The sequence below is a fragment of the Nannospalax galili genome, unplaced genomic scaffold (genome assembly GCF_000622305.1).
Source record: "Nannospalax galili isolate Female #2095 unplaced genomic scaffold, S.galili_v1.0 scaffold680, whole genome shotgun sequence".
NCBI lineage: Eukaryota > Metazoa > Chordata > Mammalia > Rodentia > Spalacidae > Nannospalax > Nannospalax galili.
The window spans coordinates 4,284,842-4,298,738 of NW_008348218.1; the positions used below are offsets into that span (position 1 = coordinate 4,284,842).

The 13,897-nt window shown below is 42.1% G+C and overlaps 1 protein-coding gene across 1 annotated transcript in view; it reads left to right on the plus strand.

Annotated features, from left to right (window-relative positions):
• The window catches only part of Gsr (glutathione-disulfide reductase), a 48,794-nt gene extending 43,630 nt beyond the window's left edge, over window positions 1-5,164 (plus strand). Inside the window, exons 11-13 of the mRNA XM_008844945.3 lie at window positions 933-1,064; window positions 1,890-2,023; window positions 3,953-5,164. Of these exons, the coding sequence (XP_008843167.1) occupies window positions 933-1,064; window positions 1,890-2,023; window positions 3,953-4,102 (416 nt within the window). The 3' untranslated portion in view covers window positions 4,103-5,164. The remainder of the gene's footprint in view (window positions 1-932; window positions 1,065-1,889; window positions 2,024-3,952) is intronic.
• The last annotated feature ends 8,733 nt before the right edge of the window (window positions 5,165-13,897 follow it).

Consider the following 13,897-nt stretch of genomic DNA (forward strand, 5'->3'; position numbering starts at 1 on the left):
GGTGCTGACAACACAGTGGATAGTGACAGGGATGGCAGAGTATGGAGCCTCTAGTGGGAGAGGAAGGCTGTCTATCTGACGAGTTTGTATTCATGCTCAGATGCCGAGGAGCTCAGAAGGTGGGCGACTGTGACCAGTGATAGTCATGTATATAGAGATCAGAAATGCATGTGAAAACGTCTCAATGTCAATTGCTTTGGAATGAATTCTTCTGTATGAAAAAAAAAAAGAATAAACTTTTTAGTTAAAAAAAATCTTGCTGTGAGGCTAGAGAGATGACTCAGTGGTTAAAAGCACTTGGATCCAGATTCAGTTCCTAGCACTCACATGGTGCTAACAGCCATCCTTAACTCCAGTCCCAAGGGATCCAGTGCCCTCTTCTGGGCTCTGCAGGCACCAGCCACACAAGAGGTGCAATTATAAACATGTAGGCAAAACATTCACACATAAAATAAAAACAAATTATACCTTTTTTTAAAAAGAAAACTTAGTGCCGGGCGTGGTGGCTCACACCTTTAATCCCAACACTCGGGAGGCAGAGACAGGCAGATCTCTGTGAGTTCAAGTCCAGCCTGGTCTGCATAGTGAGTTCCAGGGAGACTCTGTCTCAAAAAGACCAAAAAAAAAAAAAAAAAATTAAAAATCTGTGACGTAAATATGGAGTAGAAATGAAAAGGTGCAAAACTAGCTGGGCGTAGTCCTGGCACTCCAGAGGCAGAGGCAGGCAGATCTCTGAGTTCGGGACCAGTCTGTCTACATAGGGCATTCAGGCCAGCTGGGGCTACACGGAGACCCTGTCTCAAAAAACCAGAAAGGAAATGGTGCAAAGCCACTATGGCTTATTCTATCAACAGTCTGCCCGGAAGCTAACGTCCTCAGTAAGAACATCAGTTTCTGGGTGATTGGAGTGAATGTGTCTCTCTTTTCCACAGTTGCAATAGCTGCTGGCCGAAAACTTGCACATAGACTTTTTGAATGCAAAGAAGATTCCAAATTGGACTACGAGAACATTCCTACTGTGGTCTTCAGCCACCCCCCTATTGGGACAGTGGGCCTCACTGAAGGTGGGTATTCAAGAATGAAGGTCACTTATGGTTTCCTTCTTCCAACCAGGCCTCTAACAGCTCGGCTACTTACATCCCCTCACTCTCCTAGTTGCATTCCTTTCTGTTTAGTCACTCATCAGCTCTCAAGCCACCAGAGTACAGGTTCTGTGGCCTGTGCTTCTGTCTCCCTCATTTAGGTTGTTTGGGGTTTTTTTGTTGTTGTTGTTGTTGTTTTTTGGTCTTTTTGAGACACGGTCTCCCTGTAGCCTGGAAGCCTGGAACTTGTTATGAAGACCAGGTTGGCTCTGATCTTACAGAGATCTGCCCACCTCTGCCTCCCAAGTGCTGGGAGTAAAGGTGTGCAACACCATTGCCCAGCTTTATATTTAAATAATCTCAATATTTAAAGAAAATGTAATTATTTTCTTACCCTAAATACACAGATACACATCATATTTTACTTAAGAACAAGTCTTTTCCCATACAGATATGGTTTTAAGATGAGGAATCTTGAATAAATACAGTTGTAATTTAAACTTTAGACTTTATGTAAATTTGACCAGCTATCCCAGTGTCATTTGGAACATGTTTCTCTCCAGTCCAGAATTAAGTCCAGGATAATTGTTTGCAGGCAGTTTTCTTAACTCTGTGATTTCATTTAATCTAGAGACAAAATTCCTCAGCCTGCCCTTTGTCTGATGTGAGTGACATCAGCATTTATTTTGGTATTGTTGGCTTTTTCCTCACGATTTGACTCAGGTTGTGTATTTCTGGCAATCTCCCTCTCATGGTTCAGTGGAACAGCTCAGATTTTGATAGATGCTTTTTTAATGTGTATTATAGATGAAGCCATTCATAAATATGGAAAAGACAATGTGAAAATCTACTCAACTGCCTTTACCCCACTGTATCATGCTGTGACCACAAGGAAGACAAAATGTGTGATGAAAATGGTTTGTGCCAACAAAGAGGAAAAGGTACAGGGGAATTTATCTCTTTATATGTATTTTGGGGAGGCTTCATAATACTTATTTAGAAAGATTATGTTCCTTTTTAAAAATTAGATTTGATCTTCAGCATTGCAAAGATTAATAATTCCAGTCCTCTCCAAGAACAGCAAGCGCTCTTAACTGCTGAGGCATTCCTCCAGGCCCCATTTACCAGCATTGCTGAGCTCTCAGTCTATCCTGGTTAATAATGGAAAGCTTTTATTTTTCCTTTTTTCTTTTGTCTTTTTGAGACAGGGTCTCCCTGTAGCCCCAGCTGGCCTGGAACTTGCTGTGTAGACCAGGCTAGCCTTGAATTCCTGATCTGCCTCAGCCTCCCAAGTTCTGGAATTCAAAGTACATGCCTAGCTCTTAAGTAAGGATTTAGATACCCTGGGCTGCCGAGATGGCTCATCAGGTAGAGGGACTTGCGTGCAGGTATGATGAGAGTTCACTACCCCAGTTCCACAAGATAGCAAGGGTTGTCCTCTGACTTATACATACCTGCCACCGCACAGCATGTACCTTCTCTCTCATACACACACAAACAGAAAATGAAATAGATAGCAATGTGTTTTTAAAATTTAGATATATTAATAGCTTTCAACTTCTATTTTTGTTTTTATGTGTATGAGTGTTTTGCCTAGATATTTGTAAGTATACCGTGTGCATGCAGGGCCCACAGAGGCCAGAAAAGGGCATCAGATCCCCTGGAACGGAAGTTATAGATGGCTATTAGCTGCCTTATATGTGCTGGGAACTGAACCTGAGTCCTCTGCAAGGGCAGCAAGTGCTCTTAACCACTGGGCCATTGCTCTAGTCCCTTAGCTTCTGATTTTGTATTGAGACCGGGTCTCCCTGTAGACCCAGCTGGCCTGGAACATGCTATGTAGACCAGACTGGCCTGAATCTCACAGCTCCTCCTGCCTCCTGAGTGTTGGGATTAAAGACATATGCCACCACACCTCACTCAACCTCTATCTTTAATCAGTGAGGTCAATATCTGATATAATGGCCTTCAACACCAAAAGCCACAAGACAGCCTGTGGCATTCAGTATTCAACGCCTGGGACTGGCAGAAGTAGAGGCTCAGAGCAACAGAGGAGAGGGGTGCGTGATAGCAGAACAAGCCTGTCTGTTCTGGCCCTGACTGATCTCAGGCATGAGATGTCCACGTCAGTTACATCAGCAGGATCCCTGCTTTTCTCTTCACATTTTACCAGGATCTCTATGACTATTGGGTTCCCCAGTCCGTGTATAACTGAAGCTCATGCTTCAATCCCACAGAAACCAGAAAGCAGACAGGAGTTGAATTATAATTGTCTAGTCCCTCCCAGAAAAATATGACATTGTGACTGTGGTAGAACCTTGACAGACCATTGGTACTGAGATCCCAGGACAGAGTTAACTGGATCAGGGAGGCACAAGGGTAGCTATCTGCATCATGAAGGGACCTTAGTCCTGAAGAGAGGAAAGCCAGGCATGGTGGTATCCATCTGTGATCTCAGCACTAAGGAGCCTGAGTCAGGAGGATCAGGACTTTGAGGCCCACAAGACCCTGTCATAATAAAAAAAGGAGGGAGGGAGGATCATCAAACAGACATCCTGTTCAAAGAGAAGTACATGGGACAAAAGGAAACCAGAGTGAGGGTAGCTCTTGACATGGGTTGGAGGGAGCCACTGCAGCAGGACTACAGGGCCTCATAGGTTTACTTACACAGAGTTCTGGTTAGAAATTGGATTTTTAAGAGTGTTTTATTTTGTTGGTGGTGCTGGGAGTAGAGCCCAGGGCCTCACACAGGCTAGGTAAGTGCTCCACTACTGAGCTATAGCCGAGCCTCGATGGTATTTGATGTCATATTTCTTTTATGACTGTATACCTAATGAATTTTGCATTCACCGTGTCTTTTTTTCTCACAGGTGGTTGGGATCCACATGCAGGGAATTGGCTGTGATGAAATGCTGCAGGGCTTTGCTGTAGCAGTGAAAATGGGAGCCACCAAGGCTGACTTCGACAACACGGTTGCCATTCACCCCACCTCTTCAGAAGAGTTGGTCACCCTCCGCTGAGAGCCCAGAGGCACGTGTGTGGCTACAGTCAAGCCAGCGGACCCCTGAGCTGAGCCAACCATCATTTACTGCCCATTTCAGTTCTTTGTATTTCTTGATTTTAATCAGGATCTTCTGGTAGTGTAAATTTTTAGTAAAGAATAGGGCTTAATAAGCCGGGCGTGGTGGTGCACGCCTTTAATCCCAGCACTTGGGAGGCAGAGGCAGGCGGCTGTCTGTGAGTTCAAGGCCAGCCTGGTCTACATAGTGAGTTCCAGAACAGCTGGGCCTACAGAGAGACCCTGTCTCAAAAAAGCAAAAAAAAAAAAAAAAAAAAAGAATAGGGCTTATTTATGCAATCAGAAACTTGTTCATTTAAGATTGGTTTTCACTGGATCAAATTTCATAATTAATATTTTAAAGTTTTTTATTAACAGCTCTGTGCTAGTTTTTTTCCTTGTTTCAGCCTCATTCCAAGTATAAAATTATATGAAGTACACTGAAGTTAATGAACACGCATGGATGAATACAACTGATTTTTTTTTTTTGAGACTCTAATTATGCAGCTAAGGGTGGCCCCAAACTCATGATCCTCCAGCTTCAGCCTTGGCAGTAGTAGAGTTACAGGCATGACCACAGCTGTCCTAGTGTGCTCATTTCTGCAGAATACAATGGCAACTCTTCGGTTACAAATAATGTGGGTCTACAGAATCTGCCTGTGTACTTGAAGCCAGGACTTTGTTCTGCATATTACAAAGCTACCTTCAGGATGCAGCCTTTCCGTCTCCATTTTATTCTTTGCTTTGTTTTAAATGATTTTGAATGGTTTGTGTTATTTTTATGAGATGAAATGTATTAAACTTAGGAGCATTAAGGAGACTGGGTAGATGGGTGAGAGACATCCTAGAAGTGATTATGTTATGTTTTTGGGCAGGGGTAGTTGAACCATTTCAGGAGTCCTTTTCTCTAAGAATTCGGTTTAGTCAATCATTTCAATATTTGTGTTCTTGTCATTCTATTTTTCATGAAAACTATTCCAAAAATTTGAAAAGCACTGCATTGTCTTATAAAATTTATTATGAACTTAATTGGTATTAGTATATTTTCTAAGAATTTTCAAATTGGAAGTTTGAATACCAGCACCTATGAAAAAGAAATGTCTCTTAAAGACAAGTACTAGGTGGCCCACACCTTTAATACCAGCACTCAGGAGGCAGAGGCAGGCGGATCTCTGTGAGCTCAAGGCCAGCCTCGTCTACATAGTGAGTTCCAGGACAGCTGGGGCTACACCCTGTCTCAAAAAGCCTCCCCAAAAAGCACCAAGTGCTAGAGGCATAAAAGAAAGACTCAGCAGATACGTGGAGCTGGGAGAAAAGCCTAAGAAAAATCACTTGGGCCCGATGAGTACAACCAGCACTGGAGAGGTGGAGGCCAGGAGGAGCAGTAAAGGCTAGCCTGGGCTACATGAGATCCTATCTCTTAAAAAGGGGGGAAAAATCACGTATTTTGTTTTTGCTTTTGTTTTTGTTGTTGTTTTAGGCAGGGGTTTCCTTGTCGCCCTAGTTAGCCTTGATCTCACAGACATCCACCTGCCTCTGCCTCCAGGTGCTGGGATTAAGTGTGCGCCACTGGGAAATAAGACACAGGGAACCCTGTTGTGTACAGTACACAGCACATTGTAGGTGCTCAGTAGATATTTATTGAAGGAAATACATGACACATCTAAGTAACCTGATAGTCTAGAATGGAGAGAAAAAAAAATGGTTGTTTTTTGTTATATAGTTGTGCCTTGTAGCCCAAGATGGCCTCAAACTTGTGATGCTCCTGCCTCAACCTCCCAAATGTTGGAATTATAGGCATGTGCATGAAAAAAAAAGACATTTCTAAACAAGTAGGGTATTTAAACACAAGACAACTATATGGTTTATTGACTAGATGGGACACCTTGAAGAGTAAAAGGGAGCAAAGCACTGTGAGTGAGTGGGATAATGGGCACAAATTCTAACTATTCCCCCAGAATGGGCCATTGCCATTCTAGTTACACATGATTAGATAAACAAGGCCTGTGTGTTTGGAGGTTGGAGCTTGTGAAACGCCCAGTGAAGGCAGGATGGGCCAGAGTGTTGTACTGCTGTGTAACAAACTACCTCAACGTTTAGTAGCTTAAATAGAAGTTTGCAATAAATTCACTGGCGAGGCTTGCCAGAAGCTCCAGGCAGCTCTGTACCTGTCACTGCCACTTCAAGAGCCATCAGATCTGCTGGCCCTTATGCCCAAAGATGCAGAACGCCTTGTCTACACCTGCTGCAGAGCTCTCTCTTCTGCAGACCTCTCAAATCTAGCAGCTTGTCAGGCCCTTGGAAAGTGGGCTGAGGTAACCTATCCAAATGAAGACTATGTAACCTCCTAAAGTCAGGGCCACTAAGTGGTGTGCCTCTTTCTTGGTTATAGGAGGAGCAGATACAACAACCTAACTAACCTGCAAAAGGTGTCACACATGTCCCATACTAATAGACCCCCTAACATTTTGCTGACATTAGTAGCCTCCTGAATTTTTGTTGGATTTATTTTCCACTCCCTGGCAAGTAAATAACTTGGTTTTTTGTTTTTTGTTTTTTTTTTTGTCTTTGAGATAGGGTCTCCCTTTAGCCTCAGCTGGGCTGGAACTCACTATGTAGACCAGGCTGGCCTCCAACTCACAAAGATCTGCCTGTCTCTGCCTCCCAAGTGCTGGAACTAAAAGTGTGCACTAACACGCCCAGCTTGCCAGTAAATATCTTGCCAGTACAGTTTTTGGTACTTGTAGAATGCTGTCCTCCGAATGTAACTATCTTCATCAGAGCAGCTATGACTACTTGCAAGAGACCTTCAAGATCAGGCCTGTTGGAGGAAATGGGGAGGGTCATTAGACCTCACCTGATGTCTCAGCCGCTCCCTCCAATGTCTTCCTGCCAGCTGAGCGTAATTCTGACCTAGCTGCAGGTAATCCTGTGGTGTCTTGGGAGGAGCTGGAGTACAGTGGAAGGTTAACTGAAGGGCACTCCATTTACACAGCTGTGGAGAGGTCACCGGCTGGGGTGAGGCTTTTCCGTGCCGCAGCTGTTCAGGTCTTACCCATGCGCCTAGTAAGTGAGCCTTACTCATTAGTTTACCAAGTTGGACTTTGGTGGAATCTTTACTTTGGTCTGTCAATGGATGCCCTATTTGGAGTTGAGTAGATATTTGTGCACATCTCCTCAGGAAAATTCAAGAAACAGTCCTTGCTTACTCAATCCAGTCAGCATGTGGTCTTCAATAGAATGGAGCAGTGTGGTATCTGGTAGAATGGAAAAGATGGCAGAGGCTGAAGAGGCAATACCCCGAGAAAGACAGTGAAGGTGTATTGTTGAAAACAGACTACTTCTAGGGGCCTTTATTGATAAAAACAGGCTAAACACATTTGCCAGGTCAACAGCTGCATGCCAGGTAACAGGTGTAGTGTTTGGGCCTAGCAATGAAACCACATTTGACTTGGGGTAAAGCGAGTGGTATAGCATGTTTGAACTCCAATAGTACAAGAAGACCGCAAAATCCTCTAGGCATGGTTGCTAACACCTGTGATAACAGCACTCAGAAGGCTGAGGCAGGGAGATTGCTACCCATTTGAGGCGAGCATGGGCCCAACCCCTACTCCATACCCCCAAATGGAAACACACCTTTTTGTGTTTTTTGTGTGTGTGTGGTGTTTTTTTTTTTTTTTTTTTTTTTTTTTTTTTTTTTTTTTTTTTTAAAAAAAAAAAAAAAAGAGGACGATAAATCTTTCACTGTGATATATCAAAATAACCTTGATCACAGAGGTCCGCCTGCCTCTGCCTCCTGAGTGCTGGGATTGAAGGCGTGTACCAACACGCCCGGCGTGTACCAACACGTCTCTGTGTAGCCTCAGCTGGCCTGGAACACGACATATAGACCAGGCAGGCCTCCACCTCAGAGTTGTGCCTGCCTCTGCCTCTCAAGTGCTGGGATTGAAGGCAAGTGCCCCTTGACACACCCCTCTCCATCTATTACTGGTGGTTGGAGTCTGAACTACGAATTTCCAGGTTCCTGGTGTCTTGTTATTCAGGAATGAAGGGAAGGCCAGCAAAATAGCTCAGTAGGTAAAGGCACTTGCCACCGAGCCTAATGACCTGAGTTCAATATCTGGAAGTCACATAGTAAAAGGAAACAACCAAATCCAACAAGGTGTCCACTGACTTCCACATGTGTGTCATAGCATGTATGTGCAGTAGAGAAGTGGTTGTGCAGCTTAATCTGTCAAATAAATGAATAAGTAAAATATACTTTTAAAAAAATAAAATAGAGGCCTACACAGATTGCAAAGTATCAGAGAAACTCCAAAGTGAAACAGTACCAGTTAGAAAGGAATACAGTCAAGCTTGACTCAGGCAACATGAATGAAAGACCTCAGGGGCTCCCATTACTGTCTGGGGCTTCCTTTTATGGGGTTCAAGATGAGAAGTGTGGTTACTAGGGGCATGGTTTGGTGGCTCTCTGTTTTGCTTGACACATTAAGTTGCACAACCATTTCTCTAGTGCACAGGTCCCTTCTCATAATGGGTCTGATCTTAATCATAGGTGTGTCCAGTTATGCACAGGCATAATATGGTAAACGGGATTTTCCCTGAATTTTCACTTTGAGGACATAATTTGCCTCATTTTGTATCCACCCCAAACCAGTTAAGGCTGGATTGGCTTTCCTGCTCTCTTACTGGACATAACTGGTGGAATGTGATGGAATAGAATCTAAGTTTAATGCTCATTAAGGGGGAGGAGATATTAATTCCATTGTCCAGTGTGTGTGTGTGTGCACTCAGTGCAGATGGGGGCCCTAGGCTGCTAACAGGTGGCTAGGTACTTTGTTTAGAGAACTGTGCATGCAGGTAAGGGTTTCAGGCTTCCAAGGGTGTCATTAGAACATGGATGTGTGCATGGCCCAAACCAAGTGAAGTCCCAGATTACTAAGCTGTTCCCTATGCTAGCCTACTTCTTATCTCATACAGGAGCTACCATGTGGCAATGCCTGTGAGGTCATGGTCATTCTCCCAGAATCCATCTGTCTTCTGCCTAGCTGAATGGTGATGTGATACTGGCACTAATCTTGAAGAATCCCTCCAGGAATGCAGTATTGTTTTTGGTTTGCTATTAGACTAGGTAGAGACAGTTCTGGAAGTTTCTCTTTGGCCTTTCCCAAGATAACCCTCAGTGGACCAGTGTGCTGGACAGCTTTAGTGTCAACTTGACATACCTGGGTAAAGGGAACCTCAGTTGGGGAGTTTCCTCCATTGGACTGGCCTGTGGCCATGTCTGTGCAGTATTTTCTTGATCATTGAGTGATGTGGGAGGGCCCAGCCCATTGTGGGTGGTGCTATCCCTGGGCAAGTGGGCCTATGTTGTATAAGAAAGCAGGCTGAGCAGGGGCCAAGGAGCAAACCAGTAAGCAGAGTTCCTCCATGGCTTGTGCTTCAGCTCCTGCCTCTAGATTCCTGCCCTGAGTTCCTACCTTGTGCTCCCTGATGAACTGTGACCCAGGAGATGTAAGATAAATAAACCCTTTCCTCCCCAAGTTGGTATTGATCAGGATATTTTTGTTACAGGAATGGAGAAACAAATTAGAACAGAAATTGGTACTGAGAGTAGGGTATTGCTATGACAGACCTGACATATTTTGGGGAGGATTGTGCGAGTGTTTGAAACTTTGGGCTGGAAAAGCCAGCGAGTGCTTAGAGTTTGTTGCTGTGGAGCTTGGAACAGTTATGCTGAAAGAGTTGTGGACGATAGAGGCCTGGCTTGTGAAGCTTCAAAGGGAAGCAGAGACTATCAGGGCTTTTGTATGATATTTGAATTGAGAATCTGTGGGTTCTGGTCAGCTAAGGCTAAAGAATCAGCTGTGATTAAGAAGAGACCAGAGAGAAGACTGTCAGAGAGTGCTGGGTTCTTGCCCGTGCAAGAACCCCCTAGAGATAACCCAGGGCACTGAATTTAAAAGAACAGTCATAAACATGATCAAGGAAGTCAACGAATTTAAAGAACACACGAACAAATCAAAGAGCTAAAAGAAGATAGGGATAAACTTCTGAATGAATTCACAAAAGAGAAACATTACAGAAAACTCAGGCAGAAATTAAGAAGAAACTGCTCAATAAGTCAACTTGAAACAACAAGGGAAAGCCTCACCTCTAGAATGAATGAAATGGAAGCAGAATATCAACACTGGAGGATAAAGTTGAAGAATTGGACCACTCAAGGAGAGTATGGAAAATTTAGAAAAACAGGAATGGAATATTCAAGAGATGTGGGACACCATGAAAAGACCAAATGTATGGATGATAGGAATAGAGGAAGGAGAATTTCAGATTAATGGTGTTGACCAGATCTTAAGCAGGATTGTAGAAGAGAATTTCCTGAAATTAAGGAAAGACATCCCCATACAAATACAGGAAGCACATAGCACACCAAATAGGATCAGAAAAGAAACTCCCCACAACATATCATAGTAAAAACACTAAATATACAGAACAAAGAGAGAATACTGAAAGCAGCAAAAGAAAAGCAAGTCACATACAAAGGAAAGCCCATCAGAATTACAGCTGACTTATCAATGCAAACTGAAAGCCAGAAGCGCCTGGACCAAGGTATTTCCAGCTCCACATGACAATAGATGCCAGCCCAGAATACTACACCCAGCAAAAATGTCTCTTATAGTTGAGGGAGAAAGAAAAATCTTCCGTGACACGAATAGCCTGAAAGACTACATGTCCACAAAACCAGCCCTTCAAAAAATACTTGAAGCAATACAGAGAGCAGAGAGAAAAACAACTATACACTAGGGGCAATGAAAGAAAATAAAGATATAATCTAGGAAACACAAAAGTAGCACAAATAGCAATCAAAATGACGGCAACCAATATACACCTTTCAATAATAACCTTAAATATCAATGGACTGAACTCCCCAGTCAAAAGACACAGGCTAAGTGAATGGATTAAGAAACAAAATCCATCTTTTTGCTGTCTGCAAGGAACCCATCTCACCTTCAAGGACAGGCACTACCTTAAGGTAAAAGGATGGAAAAGAATATTCCAAGTAATGGCACTAAGAAACAAGCAGGAGTTGCAATTCTAATATCTGACAAAATAGACTTCAAAGTAAAACTAATCAGAAGAGATAAGGAGGGTCACTTCATTCTGATCAAAAGAAGAGTTAACCAAGAAATTACAATCCTTAACATATGTGCACCAAATCCTGGTGCACACAAATTCATAAAAACAACACTGCATGACTTTAAGACAGAGATTAACCCCAACTCCAATAGTAGGAGACTTCAAAACCCCACTGTCTCCATTAGACAGGTCAACTGGACAAAGAATAAACAAAAAGACGTCTGAATTAAATGATACCATACATCAAATGGACCTAACAGACATCTTTCAATTATTCCACCCAAAAACCAAAGAATACACTTTCTACTCAGCACCTCATATAACTTTCTCAAAGATTGACCACATACTGGGCCACAAAACACACACCAACAAATACAAAAATATTGAAATAATTACACGTGTTCTGTCAGACCACAAAGCAATAAAGCTCAAAATCAACACTGGACAAAGCCCTAGTCACTACACGAACTCATGGCTATTGAACAACACACTCCTAAACAATGAGTAGGTCAAAGGAGAAATTAAGAAAGAAATAAAGAATTCCTAGACTTCAATGAAAAGGACAATACAATACAACACAACCTCTGGGACACATTAAAAGCAGTCCTAAGAGGGAAGTTTGTAGCTTTAAGTGCCTATGTTAAAAAATTGGAAAGAGCCCAAATAAATGACCTAACACTGCAACTCAAGGCACTGGAAAGGCAAGAACAAATGAAACCCAAACCCAGCAGAAGAGAAGAAATAACAAAAATCAGAGCAGAATTAATGAAATAGAAACAAAAAAACAATACAAAGAATCAATGAATCTAAGAGCTAGTTCTTTGAAAAGCTAGACAAGATAGCCAGACCCTTAGCCCAGTTAACCAAAAGAAAGAGAGAACAAATCCAAATCAGCAAATCAGAGATGAAAGAGGAAACATCATAACAGACACCCAAAAGATCCAAACCATTGTAAGGGAATATTTTTAAAACCTATATGCTACTAATCTGAAAGTCTAAAAGAAATGGATGGACATTTGAAATCATAGGAACCCCAAAGTTAAACCAAGAGGAGATCAACAGTTTAAACAGACCCATAACATATAAGGAAATAGAAACAGTAATACAAAGCCTCCCAACTAAAAGAAGCCCACCCCAGATGGATTTACAGCAGAATTCTACCAGACATTTAAGGAGGACCTTCAACCAATACTACTTAGATTATTCATAATGATAGAAACAGAGGGAGAACTCCCAAATTCCTTCTATGATGCCAACATCACTCATACCCAAACCAGGTAAAGACACAACCAAAAAAGAGCCATATCCTTAATGAACATAGATGCAAAAATTATCAACAAAATACTTGCAAACCACATACAGACACATATCAAAAAGATTCACCATAATCAAGTAGGCTTTATCCCAGAAATGCAGGGATGGTTCAATATATGCAAGTCAATAAACATCATTAATCATATAAATGGACCCAAAGACAAAAACCACATTGTCATCTCAATAGATGCAGAAAAGGCTTTTGACAAAATTCAGCATGCATTTATGTTCAAAGTCCTAGAGGGAATTGGACTGGAGGGAACATACCTCAACATAATTAAAGCTATATACAACAAACCCATAGCCAATATCATTCTAAATGGAGAAACACTGGAAGCATTCCCATTAAAATCAGGAACCAGCGGGGCATGGTGGCACACGCTTGTAGTCCCAGCACTTGGGAGGCAGAGGCAGGCGGATCTCTGTAAATTCAAGGCCAGCCTGCTCTACATAGTGAGTTCCAGGACAGCTGGGGCTACAGGGAGACCCTGCTTCAAAAAAGACCAAAAAAAAGAAAAAAGAAAAAACAGGAACCAGACAAGGATGTCCACTATCTCCACTCCTTTTAAACATAGTGCTTGAAACTCTTGCTAGAGCAATAAGACAGAAGAAGGAAATGAAAGGAGTACTAATTGGAAAAGAAAAGGTCAAACTATCACTTTTTGCAGATGATAGGATAGTATAACTAAGAGATCCCAGAAGTTCCACCAGAAAACTCCTTGAACTAATAAACATTTTCAGTGTAGTGGCAGGTTATAAAATCAATCTACAAAAATCAGTAGCCTTTCTATATACCAATAATAAGCCACTGGAGAAAGAATACAGGGAAATGTTCCCATTCACAACTGCTGTTAAAAAATTAATATCTTGGAATAAATCTGACCAAATACACCAAAGATCTCTACAATGAAAATTTTAAATCATTAAAGAAAGAGATTGATGACACCAGGAGATGGAAGGACCTCCCATGTTCATGGATTGGAAGAATTAATATTGTTAAAAGTGACCATCCTACCAAAAGTAATATATAGATCCAAAGCAATCCCAATCAAAATCCCCATGATGTACTTCACAGAATTAGAAAAATCCATTTTAAAATTCATATGGAGGCACAAAAGACCCCAGATAGCCAACACAACTCTGAGCACAAAGAGCAACACTGGGGGATTACTATACCAGATCTCAAAGTATACTACAGAGCCATAGTCATAAAAACAGCATGGTACTGGCACAAAAATAGATACATAGATCAGTGGAACATCATTGAAGATTCAAACCTGAGTACATGCAATTTCAGCCACCT